This window comes from Micropterus dolomieu, linkage group LG18 (assembly GCF_021292245.1).
Source record: "Micropterus dolomieu isolate WLL.071019.BEF.003 ecotype Adirondacks linkage group LG18, ASM2129224v1, whole genome shotgun sequence".
Taxonomy (NCBI): Eukaryota; Metazoa; Chordata; class Actinopteri; order Centrarchiformes; family Centrarchidae; genus Micropterus; species Micropterus dolomieu.
In genome coordinates, this window is record NC_060167.1 from 35,413,759 (window position 1) to 35,430,779 (window position 17,021).

General features: G+C 40.8%; 1 protein-coding gene across 2 annotated transcripts; it reads left to right on the forward strand.

Annotated features, from left to right (window-relative positions):
• The first annotated feature begins 632 nt into the window (after positions 1-632).
• LOC123986783 (helicase with zinc finger domain 2-like) lies at positions 633-16,704 on the forward strand. 2 transcript variants are annotated; one of them, XM_046075154.1, is made up of 14 exons: positions 633-746; positions 1,718-3,164; positions 5,520-5,703; positions 6,375-6,482; positions 8,939-9,453; positions 9,545-10,183; positions 10,400-11,198; positions 11,331-11,406; positions 11,567-14,936; positions 15,039-15,124; positions 15,216-15,341; positions 15,423-15,578; positions 15,666-15,810; positions 15,889-16,704. In XM_046075154.1, exons 2-14 carry the CDS (start codon positions 1,813-1,815, stop codon positions 16,007-16,009), a joined length of 7,677 nt encoding a protein of 2,558 aa, XP_045931110.1. In that variant the 5' UTR covers positions 633-746; positions 1,718-1,812; the 3' UTR covers positions 16,010-16,704. The 2 variants fall into 2 exon arrangements, with proteins under 2 accessions (XP_045931110.1, XP_045931109.1); XM_046075153.1 differs by lacking the exon at positions 633-746 and adding an exon at positions 761-882.
• Positions 16,705-17,021: the final 317 nt, after the last annotated feature.

Below are 17,021 nucleotides of genomic sequence, written 5' to 3' on the forward strand. Positions count from 1 at the left end.
ACTAAGGATGACTCATTCACTGCTGATTAGGTAAAGTTAAGCTACAGTTTACATGCAGCCCAAGTAATGTGATATGCCTACATAATACTGAGGAGTAACTAAGTAGTCCCTCATTACTTCATTATTATCTTATGATTAGGCTACTTACTCTTTTTGTGTCTCTTCAAGTAAAGTGGTGCATCACACTGAGGGGTCACTCTATAAAATGACCTAATGGTTGTTAGTTCCTCATTCGTTCCTCAAGTGTTCCCTGATAACCATTTGACCTTGTTTCCAACAGTAATGACCTTATGTCAGCAGAAACATGTCTTTATCTCAGAATATGTCAGACGAAGGCAGAACAATTTAAAACAAGTGGATTTGTATTGGAAACAAGTAAAATATTGGCACTACGTCAACGTTTTTTTGTTTTTGATTTTTAAGAACTCCATAACAGACAAAATGAGTCAAGAACAGGAACGTCATTAAGGTTTTTTTTTTATGAAGGGGTGCTTCAGCGGCTTCACAAGCAAGCTACTGTTAGAATGAGGAAGACCGATTCATCATGAGTGTGCGCGCTCGCGTGTGTGTGCGTGTGTGTGCGGGGAGAACGCCTATCATTTTAACCTGATGCTGACGCAAAATATGAGAAACGAAACTCAAGTCAGACAGGCTATCCGCGGTTGCCACTAAAGGGTGCGACTCCAGAAGCGCGTGAGGCTGACAGGCTCCAGATGTGCTCCGGTTCATCCTGACACCTCAGAGCGGTGAGTGCACGCGAAGCTGCTGTTCGAACCCGCCTGTTGTTGACGATCAGCCAACTCTCAAGTTTGCTTCAAATAACATGGCGGACGTCCTCAGTTAGTCACCGCGATATTACAGCCTTTATGAAGACCACCGACGGTAATTATTGTCGTTAGTGTTTTTAGCCTAGTACTGTCATCTGTAGTAGCACTAGCAATAGTGTCGAAACAGTAAACTTGACTTGGCAGTTATGGACATGGGTCGGCCTATAGAATTTTATTTAGAATCAGACAGCATTACATTTTGAATTCTACAATTCAATACCTACTTTTAATATCATGCCCTGGTATTGTGAGCCATTCTCTTCATACTGTTAGTCTGTGTTGCTCTCATCGTTCCTCCTGACATTGCATTAAAAAATGTGCGACTGCGCCATCTAGTGGACTTAGGATGCACGCTGGTCCATATCTGGTTAAAAGAATTCTGTAGTCATTTAGGATTCTTAGGATCAACTCAGCTGTGACCTTTAATGATCAGCAGAGTTATATTGGAATGACAACATCTTGTGACCTCCACATCTGGAGGTCTGGGTCTGGCTCGCACTGTGGTCAGGTCTTACATCACATTAAGAACAAATCTGCTCTGAGTAGCTAGCAAGTCTTCTCTTGGAAGATATGTAAACTGAGTTCCCGTAACAATGCGGGCAGAACTGGGGTAACTTGATTTAATCATCCAATGAATGTATCCAGATACAGATCATATGTTAATTCCAGGTGTAACTGAGGCCATGTTGTCTGAAGCTACGTGTGACCAGAGCCACAAACACACCGTGTGTCATTCCTGGCAATCTAGTCATTTAATTTGAATGCCGTACTCTTCAAACTGTTTCTAAACAACAACCAAAAAAGTGGTGCAAAATAATTGGCAAAAATATTAATTAAAATAATGAGCACACTATTCATCATGCTGCCTTCTCTGCTGTTTTCTTTTTCAGACATTTTCAATCAAAGTTGGACATTTGTCAATCTTCAGGGCCATTACACCATATCCTGCATTCAATTGCTTACTTAGCATTATGAATGTATCACAATGTCAGCCAGTGGGTCCACACTGACTGCTCTTTTATCAACACATGACCTCAAACTTGTGTGCGCTCAATGCTCTGTTGAGAAGAAAGAAATTACTTATACGTTAAAATCTGTCCACCATCAGTGTGCGCGCAATCTCCTGCTCTGCAGAGCCAAAGGTGGCAGCAAATGGAGGCCTGTTGCTAAGCGGCCTCAGTTTCCAAATCCAAGTCACTATAAGGTATGTTGCTTCTTTGTGGAGGGCTTTGGTTGCAAACACCACAGGAACCGCTGCACCTTTGCTAGAAGTGATGAGGAAGCTGCCGTGTGGACATTTGAAAAGCGTCACAGATTAGACCACGTGTTTCTCTGTCATCTTGTAGCTCAGTCTCAGAGAGAATCTGATCAGCCTGACAGCTCTGAAGCTTCGGGAGACCTCTTGGCAACTCTAGATTTGAAGGCTGTATGTGATCTGTGTTCTAGCAAGGAGAATGAAATAACATACACAGTTCAGTCACTTAGTCACACGTGTAGTAGAAAACTGCTTTTAGCCAAAGCCAAAGCCTCTGAGCAATGGAGGCCTGTCTCTGCGCGGCCTACACGTGGACAATTTGGTCCAAATGTTCATTACCAAAAGTGTGACTTCTTTGTTGAGGGTTCTGGATGTACAAAACACGGGCAGGCATGCACTTACGCCAGAAGTTATGAAGAGGCCACTGTATGGAACTATGTTAAAGACAAAAACATCGATAAAGACGAGTTATTCAAACTTGTAATTGAGTCTGAGCCTATTTCGATAACACCAGAACATGCAGCTAAACAAATACTCCAACAGTTTTCTGGTGAATTCATCGAGCTGTGTAAAGACTGCTTTCATGATCGTCCGCAAAAACTGACTCCCAAAAGGTGGAATGCCACTTGCTCAGCAGATGCAGCACACACCTGGGACCCAGTCTTAGTTTATCACCTATCAGAGAATAGTGGAAAACACATCTACAGCCAGGTGCGCCCTCTTCCCCAAAACTGTCAGTTTAAGTACTGCGGTCATGTCAGGCAAGGCAAACCCTGCTGGCATGAGGCCGGCCACTGCCAGTCTGCCCAAAGCGAGGTGGAAATGGCCGTGTGGAAAGCACAGCACAGCGGGCTCTCTGTTCAGCCTCATCTCCTTCAGTTGAGCCGGCGGCAGCAGACGGAGCCCAGACAGGTCGCCATGTACTGCAAAGTTTGCCTCCTGGTCCTGTCCTCCCCAGAGAGCTTCTATCAGCACTGCTCCTCGTTGGAACATGCCCAGTTACTTTCTGAGGACACCACCACCAAGTGGAGAGGACGACAGCCTCCACACAACTGCCGAGCTAAGTTTTGGATGTGTGAGAGGTAAACAACACTAGTCCCTTTTCCATGTTTTACAAACATATTGCAGATTAATGAAGGTTCTCTATCATTTTCCTAACCAATTTGTTTAACAAAAAAAAAGGCCAGACATTGCCATGATTTCATGTAGTTTTATGGGGCTCTCCCACTTTTTCTGTTTTATCCTGTTTAAAGGATAAGTCTAGTGATATTCCGCATTATGAATATCAACAAATTCCATGAAAAGCCCAACATCAACTTGGTTTGTCTCTCAAGGCTTTCTGACTTCCACAGTCAGTCAGCACTCCAAGTCCATTCTTTCCTGCTAAAAATGTTAATCCACATATAAGCTATGTGTTGTTAATAAAAACTTACATTTCAAAGAAACTCTCAGTAATTTACTACAGCAGGGTACTGTAGTGCTTTGTAAGTTTGTTCTACAAATCTCAAATAGGAGGAAATGCTACTTATGATGAATGAGAGACAACAATGGAGCTCCATGGCACAAAGGAATAAGATTTCACACAATACTTGTTAGTGGGATACATTCAGTGTTTGTTTAGATATAACAAAAACATAGAACATCACCAGACTTATTCTTTAAAGAGAAATGTTGTGTCCCTTTTCACAGTACACACTAATCATAACCAGGTTTTGAGAATTTAGTGTTCATATTGAATTTAGTATGCATGCCAGCATGCATACTAAATTCAGAAAAGGAGGAGCCACTCAGTTTAAAATAAATTCAAACTAATAGTGAAGTGAATTGCATTTCAGAGTTGTCCAGCAGAGAACAGCATGGACCCGCTAATACTAGTTTTCATGAGGTGGTGAGAAGGAGTGGTCTTTTTTGATTTGGAGACACATTGTCCAGACCAAAAAAATGTAATTCAACTGTCCAGTCATAGCTTGGGATCAGATGGCAGTCATGACAGACAACCTTTCACATTAAAAGAGTTTCCTTTGGGCTAGCCTGCCGGAGAAACACTATCATTGACTATTTAGTTACTTTTGTGATTGTCATTGACAAAATGTAATTATGCCACTTTTTGGTTTTCCACTGGGGAACAGTTGTACCTTTACCTGCTACCTGCTACTTTTTTTCATATCACCTCCGTCAAGGTTCTAAGCGAGCTGAGTTCAGCTGAGGCGATACTAAAATGTGACGAGCAATACACTGCAGACCACTGATTGGTCAGAGATAATCTTATCACTGCATAATCATTGCGTGTGCCTGAGTGGGGCCAGCAACAGAAAGTTTAGCCTATATTTTAAACATTTTGTACGTTATTTCATCACTAAATCCACTTCTGAGAAGTTATGAGGTGAGAAATCAACCGGTAGATTTTGAAAATCTGCAGTTTTACAAAAATTGATCGTGGATCAAAAATGTGCTCGAATGTTTTTGGAGTTGAGGAGCTCCGCAAGTGCCGCTGGAGGAAGCTAACGACCCGCTGGTGTACCAGATGTGCTTAGGTGGTCAGATCTGCTCGGGGTCCTGCGCCTGCAGGTAACGTCAATTAACGTGATTGGCGGTACGTTTGTATGATGACATGATTGGCTGTACATCAAAGGAAACCACATCTGTAAGATTTTCGTACCGCTGTTCTGTTCTGTTCAAGAAACAGCTGGTGTGTGTGAGTCGACCTGTGTGTCTCGTGTTGAACATAATGGGGCAGTTGTGTGTGGCATTGCTATGACGACAAGCTACATTGAGGGGTACTATGTGTCGGTACTATCTGCAATGGAAAATGGAGGACAGCAGGCCAAAACTAAGTTGAGCAGAGGCGAGGCGAGTTGAGCTGGTACCAGCGGTGGAAAAGAGGCATTGGATATACAGTAAACATTATCGTGCCTGCGGTCAGCTAGCTTACAGAACGATGAGGTCACACTCATGGTCCCACCCCCAGCCTGTGATTGAACACTTGATTGTTTCATTTTAGCATTGGTGATGTGTCTCCATCTCAAAAAGAAAAAGCTCTCTCACACCTCCTCATGAAAATTAACGATAGTGCTTTGCAATTAATATTGGGCTATAGGTGTATGCTGCCTTCTGATGGAAAACAATGAAATGTAATACAACTCTTTTTCTTCTGTGTTGTGATTTGATTTTAGGGTGGCACCGAAAATTCATTTCAAGAATCCTGTCTGTTAATTAAGAAAAAAGCTTATTAATTAATAATTTCCATCTGGTTTTGATTGTGATAGTCAACACAAAAATTATTTACATAACACGTATTTCACTTTCTTTGTTTGATTTGTTTTAATTCATGCATTTTAAGTCTTCCATATTGAGGGGGCTCCAAAACACTAAGTGATGTTAAAGTCTTTTATTATTGTTTTTATTATTGTATTGGTAAAATTGCCATTTCATCCTAGACCACAAACATGCGAGTATGGCAACAAGTGCCCAAAAGCTCATTCTGAGGAAGAACTGCAAGAGTGGATGATGCGTGCTGCAGAAGAGAAGGAGATCAGACATAACATTGGAGCACAGGGTCTTATGTGCTATAATGAAAGGCTCCTGGAGGAATACAAAAACAGCAGTAATGAAGTGTACATTGTGAGTACGAGGCTCTAATCTTTGTGTCATTATTTTCCAACGTTGATTTATCATGGTGCGCCAGTTCTCAGTCGACTAAAAAGCACACCAGGCAGGAATGTCTTTGAATCCAGCCAGAAAGATAAAGTCGCATATCCTCACAGTGTTTCTCAAGGTTATAGCAAACTTTATCACTCCCATGAAGAAAACACTGTAGTGCTGTCAGACCTGAAAAGACACACTCAAATAAGACAATAAATACTGTAGTACATACATCAGACAAAACATAATAAAAATGGAAAAACAAGAATAAAATAGAATTCCTTCAAATGCTAAATAAACAATATACAAGTTGTTTGCGGGAGGGGTTTGAAGATGGATGTAGACCTAGTGCATTGTGGGTATATATTGGCCTACCTCTGATCTCTACCTCTAATCTCTGGGTGTTATCTTAGTATAGTGATTTCTGCTTCTCGAAGACTCAAAACACTTACTTTATCACAATCTGAGCTCAATTTAGCTATTCATCACATACATGTATTCAAAACTAGATAACATGAAGGTATAACAAAGAAATTCTACATGTGTGTAACTAGACTAAACTTATACCTAACTAAAACTAAATACCTGTTTTTAAATTACTAATTGACAGTTCATCACTATTTCAATTTACTATTTCAAATGCTGAACAGATTTCAGAGCAAATCGACGATGTCAGCGTATCTTGTGATGAAGATTTAACTGTGGACTGTGAACAGATCAATACAACACTGCAATGGAACTTCCAAGTTGAAACAGAGGTAAGATTTTTGCAATATGGCATGAAAGGTTGTTCATTTTCCTAAACAACCCCAAAACATCTAAAGTGAGGCATCAACAGTCAGTAGCGAGAGAGAGGTCCCAGGACGGCCTATGGTCCAGTACAGAAAAGCCTGAGTGAAAATAAAGGACATATAGTAGTAAACAGAGAGAAAGAGAGAGAGACAGGTACACAGCTTGGATGCTCTAACAAACAAACAGATGCTACAGAGATGCAGTAGATTTCATAAAGTTTACAAAATCCTTGTCTGCAGGACAGGACGGTAAAAGTACCAGGCTTAATAAGTTCATTGAGACTGAAGCCAACCACTGGAAGGATAATGGTAACAGGTAAAGGCCTGAAGTAATCAAATTTTAAGCATGTAACTGAAAGTTAAGTCGGAAAGATGACTTTTAAGTTTGGATTTAAAGGCCTCAAAGGAGTCAGTTTGTCTGATGAAACAAACGTGTGAATTAGGGTCTCTGCATCAGCCATAGACAGACATGACATCATGACTTGAAGGCTAGCCAATGCAGGCTGGCTGAGCTACTGGGATGCACCAGAGAGGAGCCAGGAACTGGAAGACACTGGGATGGCAGGAGTAACATGCCCAGGAGGCACAGAACCTGGAGTGGATAAAATCTTGACCGGTCCTCAGAGTTTGGAGTTTAGTTTCCTCGAAAATCGCTTTTCCACTGGGTGGGAAAAGCTCAACTCACCTCAGCTCTACTTGACTAGCTTTGGTGCCCCATCCTGTTTTCCATTGCACATAGTACCTATTCAATGTAGCAAGCCATCATAGCGACGCCACGCAAAACTTTTTCTCTTGAACGATCCCTCACCAGCCTGAGAATGAGTTTCCTTGGTGTAATTAATTTGTGGTTTTGTGCTAAACTGCAAAATGTTCAAAAGTTCATGCAGATTGGCGCAAAATGTGTGACACTTTATGTAAAGCAAACTAATACGTGTTATAAGGTCTTATAATTAGTTCATGTAGTATTATGTCTGCCTGTAATTTATTATACAGGGATGGACATTTTAACACTTTATTTAAAACAAACAAAGACATGCTATATAACATTAAATATTACTATAAGCTATTATTCCATTTTATATCACTAATTCTAAATTGTGACACAGTCACAAACAGTGTATTTATAACGAGGCAGAGTGGTTATAATGTGTTATGGAACATGGTTGGAGATTCTTGGTGCTCAGTGGTATAAACTGGTATTGCTATCAGTTATAAAACATTAAGTCAAAAGGTCATAATAGTAGTAGTAGTAGTAGTATACTTTATTGTCCTCGAAAGGAAATTTGTTTTGGACTGCATGGTTGCTGCATGTACATAGAATATACAATATACAAGTATAAAAAGAGGAAAGACAATTAATTTACAAATTTAAAATTAATAAGATAGACTGTTATTCAACATACATGTAGACACAGGAACAAAAGAATTTTTATACCGGTTTAGTTATTCATAACATTTCATAATGACTTATGAACTTTGGTATAGCGCCTAATGCATGTTTGTAAGTGATTTTAACAATTGTTATAATGTCTTACAAAAGCATTATATTGTGCTATAAATATATGCATAAGTCATTATAGCGATGACCTCATAGAAGGTGTTACCACAAATTTAATGACAAACTGGATAAAGCCATCAAGTTCTTCAAAGAACTTCAGCGAGGGGGCATCTCCAGTCCAGCAGCACGGCTCTATTGATGCATAAAAATGAAAAGTTACGTTGCATTCTACCTGTCCTACATACACGCTGACTGACTGGTGGTAATTTGGCTCCCTGTAGAAACCTCCAGAAGAAATCCTAAACTACAACCAGCAGCGGGCCAGCTGTAAACACACTGCAGGACTAGCTGCACATAGTTAGCTAGGTTGTTTCCAACAAGGACTTTTTCTCCCTGACCAATTTGCGGTGTTTTTGCATCACCTTTTGGTATTGCCACAGCTCACTCACCAAAAAATGTGCCAGGTACCGTTTTCCCTAACAAAAAAACAAAAAAGGCAAGTAGAGTCAAGGCGAGTCAAGCTGGAACCATGTGGTGGAAAAGCGGCATATGTGTATTAAAGGCAGAAGGAAGCAGGGCCCTTATGCAAACACTCAGACACAGCTGATTTCTTTATAAACAGTTTATCAATTCAGCAAAAGGCAGGGCAAATAAGCTGAGGCAGGATGGCAAACAAGACACATCATGCACCCAGGTAACAGATGTCAGCTCGGTAACAGGTAAACAGAGAGCATTCAGGCAGAAATGGCTAGACTGAGGCCCAAAGGCAAAGTACATTATGCATACTAACAGCACAACTTGTCTAGCTTCTCTGTGCTCTGTTTCTCTTCTTGGTGTCCGTGTAATGTCCACATAATCTTCAACTTTTAAGTCCCAGAACTATGTTATCTGAGTATGTTTAATTTCCACTTTTCTGTATATACAGAGACAACTTGTGCATGTGGCACTTCTGAAGCAAGAACCGGGAGCTTCATTCTCCCTTGGTGACATCAGTTCTGAGCCCTGCATCTACTCCTCAGGCGAACACTTTCTCAGTAAAGCCATGTCCTATGACATCACCGTGTCTTTCACATCCATCAACCCGGGCCTGTATGAACAGTGGTTAGTGCTAGATTTTGACATGAGACCAGTGCTACTGAAGAAACTCAGAGTAAGAGTAGGCCAGCTTTCATTGGATGACACAGAACTACCAACTGTTAACCGTGGAGCCGCCTTTCAACGTGTTGAGCGTTGGCATAGAGGAAACAGGGTTATCATCCCATGTTCGTCCAGGACAGAAGAACAGGAGGAACTGTCAAAGCAGTACAAGCCTCCTCAGATTAGCTTTCTGTATAAACATTCCTACAACAGCCAAACACCGCTGAATAATGAGAACTACAAAGAAAGAATGCACCACTTCCTGTACACTGAGGAACGGGCAGAGGACCAGATTGTTTCAAGGTAATATGCTTATCTCTATCCTATTTTCATTTACAATGTGTGGAATTTGTATATATTTATAAAACAATAATGTATTTCTTATTTACTTCAGATTAAATGTTTGTGGAGAAATTACAACATTGGATACCTTGAACAGTACGAAGTTTGGCATGGCGATGGCTCCTCAGGGAGAACTGTTCTGTGCTGTCTCGATTCCTTGTAATCTCACTCCAGACACACCTGAGGGACTGGTACTAAAACGAAGCATCAAGTCTGGCCTGATAGCCCCTTTATCTTCAAGTGGTCAAAACTCCAAGGTCTACGAGGCCATCGTCCTGAAAAACAAAACAAGTGAGACCAAAACGTATTTGCAACTCTCTAAAAAATGTTGCTCTGATCTCACACTCAAACGCAATGAATCGTATCAAATGGAGGTGCAGTTTCAGCTAAACCGCTACAGCTTCTGCACCATGCACAAGGCTGTAGATCTCCTTCCTGATACAAAAACAGTGCTACCAGACCTTAAACACTGTGAAGTTCCTGTGAATAACATCTCCTATGAGAAGCTGAATCCAAAGCAGCAGTCAGCAATTGACTTTATCACAGGGAATTCCAATGTCCAAAAATTTGTGGCACCTCTCCTCATTTATGGACCATTTGGCACTGGGAAAACATTCACCCTTGCTGCAGCAGCCAGAGAGCTTTGTAAGCAGCCTCACAACAAAGTGCTTATTTGCACCTACACCAACAGGTAATGCATACTATTTAAAATGTGTTTAATGAAATATTGATTGATTGATTGATTGATACATATGGACGTGTGCTCCTCAAGTATTTGTTAAATATTGTTTCACTTTCAAAGTGTTAATCTAGGTTAAGCGTTTTGCTCTAAGCTGTAATGTTGTTAAGAAGTTTTACTATAACAATTCCAACATGTGCTTATCCATACATTTTTGTTTCCTTTCAGTTCTGCAGATCTGTATGTCAGAGATCACTTCCATCCATTCATCAACAAGAAAAGTAATGGAATGAGGCCAATTCGAATAAAAGCAAACAAACAAGGGAGTGCTTTTTCTGCCACAGATGAGATTACTTTGAAATACTGTTTTCTTTCGGAAAATGGACAGTATTTTCTACCACCTACAAAAGCTGCCCTAGATTGTCACAAAATAGTCATAACCACCACAACAATGGCAAGACATTTTCATGACCTAAAGCTTCCAGAGGGATACTTCACACACATACTAATTGATGAAGCCTCTCAGATGCTAGAATGTGAAGCATTGATGGCCCTTGGTCTTGCTGGGCCAAACACCAGAGTTGTTTTGGCTGGAGATCACATGCAAATGGGACCCAAGCTTTTCTCAGTTGATGATCATCACCGGTCAAATCACACACTTCTTAATCGCTTGTTCCACTACTATCAAGCCCAAAAGTGTGATGCTGCCCAGAACAGTAGAGTCATTTTCAGCGAAAACTATCGCTCAACCAAAGAAATTGTGGAGTTCGTGTCCACCCATTTCTACGTTGGCAAGAATGATGTTATCAAAGCTGCCGCAAATATTCCGGCTCCTGAAAACGGCCATGCCCTAAGGTTTCACCATGTTAGGGGAGAATGTCTCTTGGAAACTGCGTCTATGTCTTGGTATAACAAAGAAGAGGTTGCCAAAGTGGTTGAAGCAGTGAAAGAGATTATCAAACTCTGGCCATCGACCTGGGGGCCCAAGGACCAAAGCTCAATCTGCATTCTTTCAGAGGGATTTCAGGTAAATGAAATTTTTTTTGTTGTCTCAAGAGTGAGGGAAAAACATTACAGCAATCAGTGAAGATTTCTGAATGAATGTACTGTCATTGTCAGAGTTGTAATAGTTTCCTTATCTCAATTGTTTGATTTGTAGGTTCAGCTAATTAGGACAGCGCTCTCGAGAAAAAACCTTGCTGACGTCCATGTTGAGAATCTTGCAAATGTGCAAGGTGATTTTAATTTAGCTTTCTCCTTCAAGATTATCACATTAGGTTAGACATAAAGGATGGTTAAATTCAAACTGTTTGAGTAAACAAACATTATATTTATATTACCTTTCATATATTTTATTCATTCTACATAATAAACATTATCTTCATGTGTTAACAGGTAAACAGTTCAGGGCAGTCATAATTACAACTGTGCAAACACGTGACAGCCTAAAAACGTCTCATGTGCCTGGTCTGGAGCTGTTCAATGATGCCCGTGTGTTAAACACTGCAATGACTAGGGCTCAGTCACACGTGGTTGTGGTTGGAGATGCTGCTGCCCTCTGCTGCTTTGGGAAATGCTCACGTGTCTGGAAAAGCTACATAGACCACTGCATCAGCAACGACAGTGTTGCACCACAGCATTTCACCAAAGATTTCTTTGAAAAAGATGTTATGGAAACTGCAAGGTTTCAAAAGCCGGAACATGTGGATGAGAGCAACACTCTCACTGATGCAATTCTTCAAGAGTTGAAAGATGAGTATGAACAGCTGACAACGGAATACTGTTCAGATGAAGACAATTTGGAATTTAAAAACTTTGATCACCACAAGCCCAAAGCCTCATACAATACAACTGATGTTGACCCAGACCTTTTGGAGTTATGTAAAAAACAACCAGAGAAGTACAAGAGAGGAAGGTTGGTCAGGGAGTCATATAACAAAGGCTATGTGATACCATTTAACAACCCCACCAAACGTATAAGCATAAAGGGAAGAGAAAACCTGGGTAAGGTCTTCACTGGAGACGAAGTGGTCTTACAAACAGCAAGCGTGTTCAGCATCACCAAGAAAGCTGAATCAGCTCGTGTACTTGTATGCCTGCTAGAGGCTGAAGATTACAGCAAACCAAGACAGAATTCCGATGACAAATTTGTCAAAAGGACAATGATGCCCATTACAAAATCTGCGCCCAAAATACGGATACTGATCAGCAAGAAAAGACGTAACTTCATTCCAATATGGGAGCAAATTGATGGACAGTGGAGGATTGCAGCACATGAACGTCTTGATGAAAAGCTCAAACAGAACAATGTATTTGTGGTGCAAGTGATTGGCTGGAAAGAAAATTGTTTTATTCCACTGGGAAATGTCATAGAAATACTTCCAATCGGAACATCTTTGGTTGAAGGACTAAGAGTCCTGAATGAAGAATTCAAAGTTGCACCCAATACATGTACATCTGACGATGGTTTCTCCTGGGCAGATGAAGACAGGACACACAGACAGGACATACGTGATATATTCACTTTCACTGTTGATCCAGTAGGAGCAAAAGACTTGGATGATGCCATCAGCATCAGGGATGTCAGAGACCAATATGAGTTGGGAATCCATATTACAGACGTGGCAAGCTTTGTGAGTCCAGGTGGTGAATTAGATGAGGACGCAAAACAACGTGGTTCCACATATTACTGCAGTGGGGGAAACCCCATTCACATGTTCCCCCAAGAACTGAGCACTGGAGTCTTCAGTCTTCTGCCAGGTCAAGATCGCAGGGCGGTTTCATTAATGTTCAAAGTAAACAAGAAAACAAATGAGATCATTGGAAAGCCCAAATTTCAGCTGTCACTGATCAAGTCTGATAAGCAGTTGTCTTATGAACAGGCAGAGAACATGATCTCCAAAAGATATGGACATAGCCCTAAATTTGACACAGATGAAGACTGTGTCACAGTGGCTTATTGTTTTGCAAAAGCTCAAAGGAAGATTAGACTTGTGGATTGGGCTTATTCTCAACCTGATGATCAGAGATTGCCCGGGAAGCGCAAAGCCAACCTGATGATTGAGGAGCTGAGTGTGTTATTCAATACACATGCATCTAAGGCTTTGATCGATTCAGAAAAGAGCAGGTATTACACACCCCTTCGCTGTCAGGCAGAACCAGACCCTGAAAAGATTGAGGAATTCAAGGAGAAATGCGGGGAATTAATACCACTGTCTTTTCATGCGCGGCACAGAGTTGCCCATGAAGAACAAGCCCCAAAATGCGAAAACTTCCACATACTCACAGAAGTGTGGAATGATATCCAGGCCGCTGCCAGAACAGATGATATAGACAAAATGGTGGACCTGATTGCTGCAGATGACATCCACCCTCTGCTCCAGCCAGTCACTGAACAGTTCAGAAGGTGCTCTAGTAAAGCTTATGTCATCCGCTCCTACTCCTCTCCCAAAGCAGAGGTTGGGCATTATTCTCTGAGCGTACGTTCTTACACACAAGCATCATCACCAATCCGCAGGTACATGGACATCATCTTGCAGAGACTTTTGCACTCTGTCATATGTAAAAGGGATGTCCAATACACTCGAACAGAGATTTCGACTTTGTGCAGTGAATTTGAGCACAACCTCAAGCATGCCAAGGAGTATGAACAAAAGAGTGAGCAAATCAAATATGCAGTGAGCATGAAAAAACAAAGTGCTTCAAAGCTGGCCTTTGTTCGTGTGGATCTTAACAGAGACAGTTTTGCAGTGTCATTTCCTTTTAACAAGAACATATTTGCAGAGAGTCTATCAATTATGTACAAAGATTTACAATTGTGTGACCAACCATTTAATGATGACACAAATCACTGCACTCTGAAATGGAAAAGACGGATCTACACAGCTGACACCATGCAAATCCACCAAGAGTTGGAAAAGCCAGACTGTGGTCCCTGCGTTGAGCTTCCACTGAGAGTATGGAAAGCCACTGTTGAAGCAATTGACAAAGAAAACTTTAATCATGCAATGATTCTCATAAAGCAGGCTAATAAGGAACTGGAAAAACAAAAGATTCTGTCACAATCAGCTGAAATGCCTCATTCCCACACATGTACCTCCATGCAGCAAAGGGAGCATGAGGTTGACATCAGCCTCCAGTTGCAGACAGGTGACACCCTTCAGATCCAAATGACATCAGAGGTAAAAAGGGGTTATCCCATGCCTACTGTTCAGTTGGTGCGCATTAAACCAAAGTTTGAGATTTGTGTGGACCATGTCCACAGCCCTATCACATGCTTCTCAAGATCAGCAGATCATCCATCAAGGATTCATTATAGTGACATAGAGGAGTATGTACGGATCTGGAAACCGATGTGTGAGATGGAATCTGCTGCTACTGCTGTGGATGAGAGTGACAGCATCGTCATTGAGAATCTGTTGGTAAACTTCAATCAAGAGCACGAAGGCACTCTAAAAGGAAGCTTCTTTTTACCTCTGGCATGGATCAATGATTGGGCCATTGAATGTAACCTTTCAAAGTGCCTGCTGTGTATACGGAAAAGAGGTTTGAAGTTGACTTCCCTGGAAAATTCCGCATCGGTGGACCCAAGAGAGTTTACATGGGTGGCCCATGGTGTCACTAGCAAAGTAGAAGAACTTAAAAATGAAGGCAGTAAAGTGGAGTTCTATGTCAATCACCTGCCCATGGACACCATTCCTGATTGTGTCTTTCAGAAAAGCACTCGTTTCACAGTTGAAATAATCCCAAAGCTCCTGCCTGATATGTAAGTGTAGTTCCCTTTACCTTTCCAATGTAACATTGGTTTTAGTTTGACTTTTGATCACATATTTCTTTGACATACCGTTTTATAATTTCTTTTCTATAGCCGGAAAGAAAATGCTGTGGTCAGCGTTGCTTCTGCATGTGAGCTTGTCAAGACTATAGCACTTGGAAAACACATTCCAAAAGAGGGTATGTCCATTAGTCAGCAGTAAATAGCTACATAGATTTTAACTCTTTGTATCTGTGAGTAACACCTGAAGTTGTTATTTTATCTTTGCAGTAAACGCAGTGTGGTACAACATGAGGAAAGACCTACCAAATGTACTGCCCCCATTTAACCAGAGTCAGCATCGTGCTGTCACGAAAGCTCTAAATAATACCTTCACACTTATACAGGGGCCACCTGGTAAGAGCAAGAACTTGTCTTTACCCTGATGCCTTATATTTTCTGCTAAGGCTAAAGACATAATTCTCATTTGTCTCTTAGGAACTGGAAAGACAGTAGTAGGTGTGTACATAGTGTACTGTTTCTTTGAGCTGAACTCAAAGAACAAAAGGAAATTTGATGACCCCAAGGATAAAAACAAGAAACAAGTTATTCTCTACTGCGGCCCATCCAACAAGTCTGTTGATGTCGTTGCTGGTAAGTTACTTTGTGTCTCTGCTGAATTTTCAACTGCATTTCTTTATGTATCTTTAAACCATGTTCCCTTTTACTGTTGTAACATAGAGTACCTTTTGAGGTTTGGTGACAAGCTAAGACCCCTCCGGGTCTACAGCCAACAAGTGGAGATGCTTGATTACCCTTATCCAAACTGCACCCTTCAGTTTTCCCAGAGGACACTCCGCCAAGAACGTGCCAAACCAGAGCTCAGGTACTGTAATCACATTAGTTGATGACACTCAGTTTAGAATTTGAACTAATTGCACTGATATATTTTACATGGTTTTAGGAGCATCACTCTACATCACCGCATGCGACAGGACCAAAACCCCAATGCAGGTCAAATAAAATATTTTGACCAACGCATTGAGAAAAAAGAAGAGCTGACTGCTGAAGAGGTGAAAAAGTAAGTTCAGATGCACTACTGGTTTAACACGGTTTAAAACTGCAGGAAAACTGTTTGTCAGTAATACCTATTTAAACAGATTAGAAATGCAATTTCACCACATTTTGAACCATTATTATTATTCAGTATGTGTACAAAAAGTTCGAAAAGCTAGAGCAGATAATAATTAAACAAAAACCAAAAAGCTTAAAGACTAAATGTTCTGTTGAAGTCCACTGGGGAGAAGCTACAACCATTGGATCTGGGGAAAGTCATTTAGTTAGTTTTGATGCTCTCCTCCGCAATGATTTTACTTTCATGGCATAGTTTCATAGTTAGGCTAGTCCTGCAGTGTTTCCCCTACCATTTTTTACCTAAACCAAAGTGGACCAGTAGTAGGCCTTGTGGGCAGTATTGGAGCATAGAACTACTTCCTTTTATAAATGTTGTCTTGTCAGAAGTACACTACTTGTGCAGCACTGAGTAGCTGTTTGTCTTTCAAACAGCTACAGTAAAACTATGAATAGAACTATTCAAAGTTGAGAGTGATCAAAACCTCACTACTAATGAGCTCCACGGAGCACCTGTTCTTGCTGTCACTTTGTTGCTCAATCTGGAAAATATCCTTTCCACTTAGCCAGTGGATGCTGCGATGCTTATGATGTGGCTGTTGATGGACAGAATGAGAAATTGCTAATGAACTTGAGTAATTGTAATAGGTTGGTGTTTTTGGCTAAGATATTTGTCATTGTTTGCGGTAATACCATCCAAACAATGAAACCACACATAAATAACCTTTCTACAAACATTTCAAAATTAATTTATCACCATTTTTATGATTGGTCAGTAAATATATTTATGTATTTATTTTTTCAGCTTTTATTCAGCCCATTGTTAATTCTATAGTATTGAAGGATGCAGTTCTATAGATTGGTTTGGCGTAACACATACCAATATGTCTATATTCTTGTTGTTTATATTCTTCACCTAGGCACTATATTTTGATAATTAAATGTGTGTTAAATTATAGCCTATAT

What these genes read in the sequence shown, in the direction of transcription:
- LOC123986783 (XM_046075154.1), top strand. Translation starts at nt 1,813, where the DNA reads ATGTCAGCCAGTGGGTCCACACTGACTGCTCTTTTATCAACACATGAC. An exon ending in GCAGTAATGAAGTGTACATT is followed by an intron (nt 5,704 to 6,374) that starts GTGAGTACGAGG and finishes AATGCTGAACAG; the next exon opens with ATTTCAGAGCAAATCGACGA. An exon ending in CCAAAGCTCCTGCCTGATAT is followed by an intron (nt 14,937 to 15,038) that starts GTAAGTGTAGTT and finishes TCTTTTCTATAG; the next exon opens with CCGGAAAGAAAATGCTGTGG.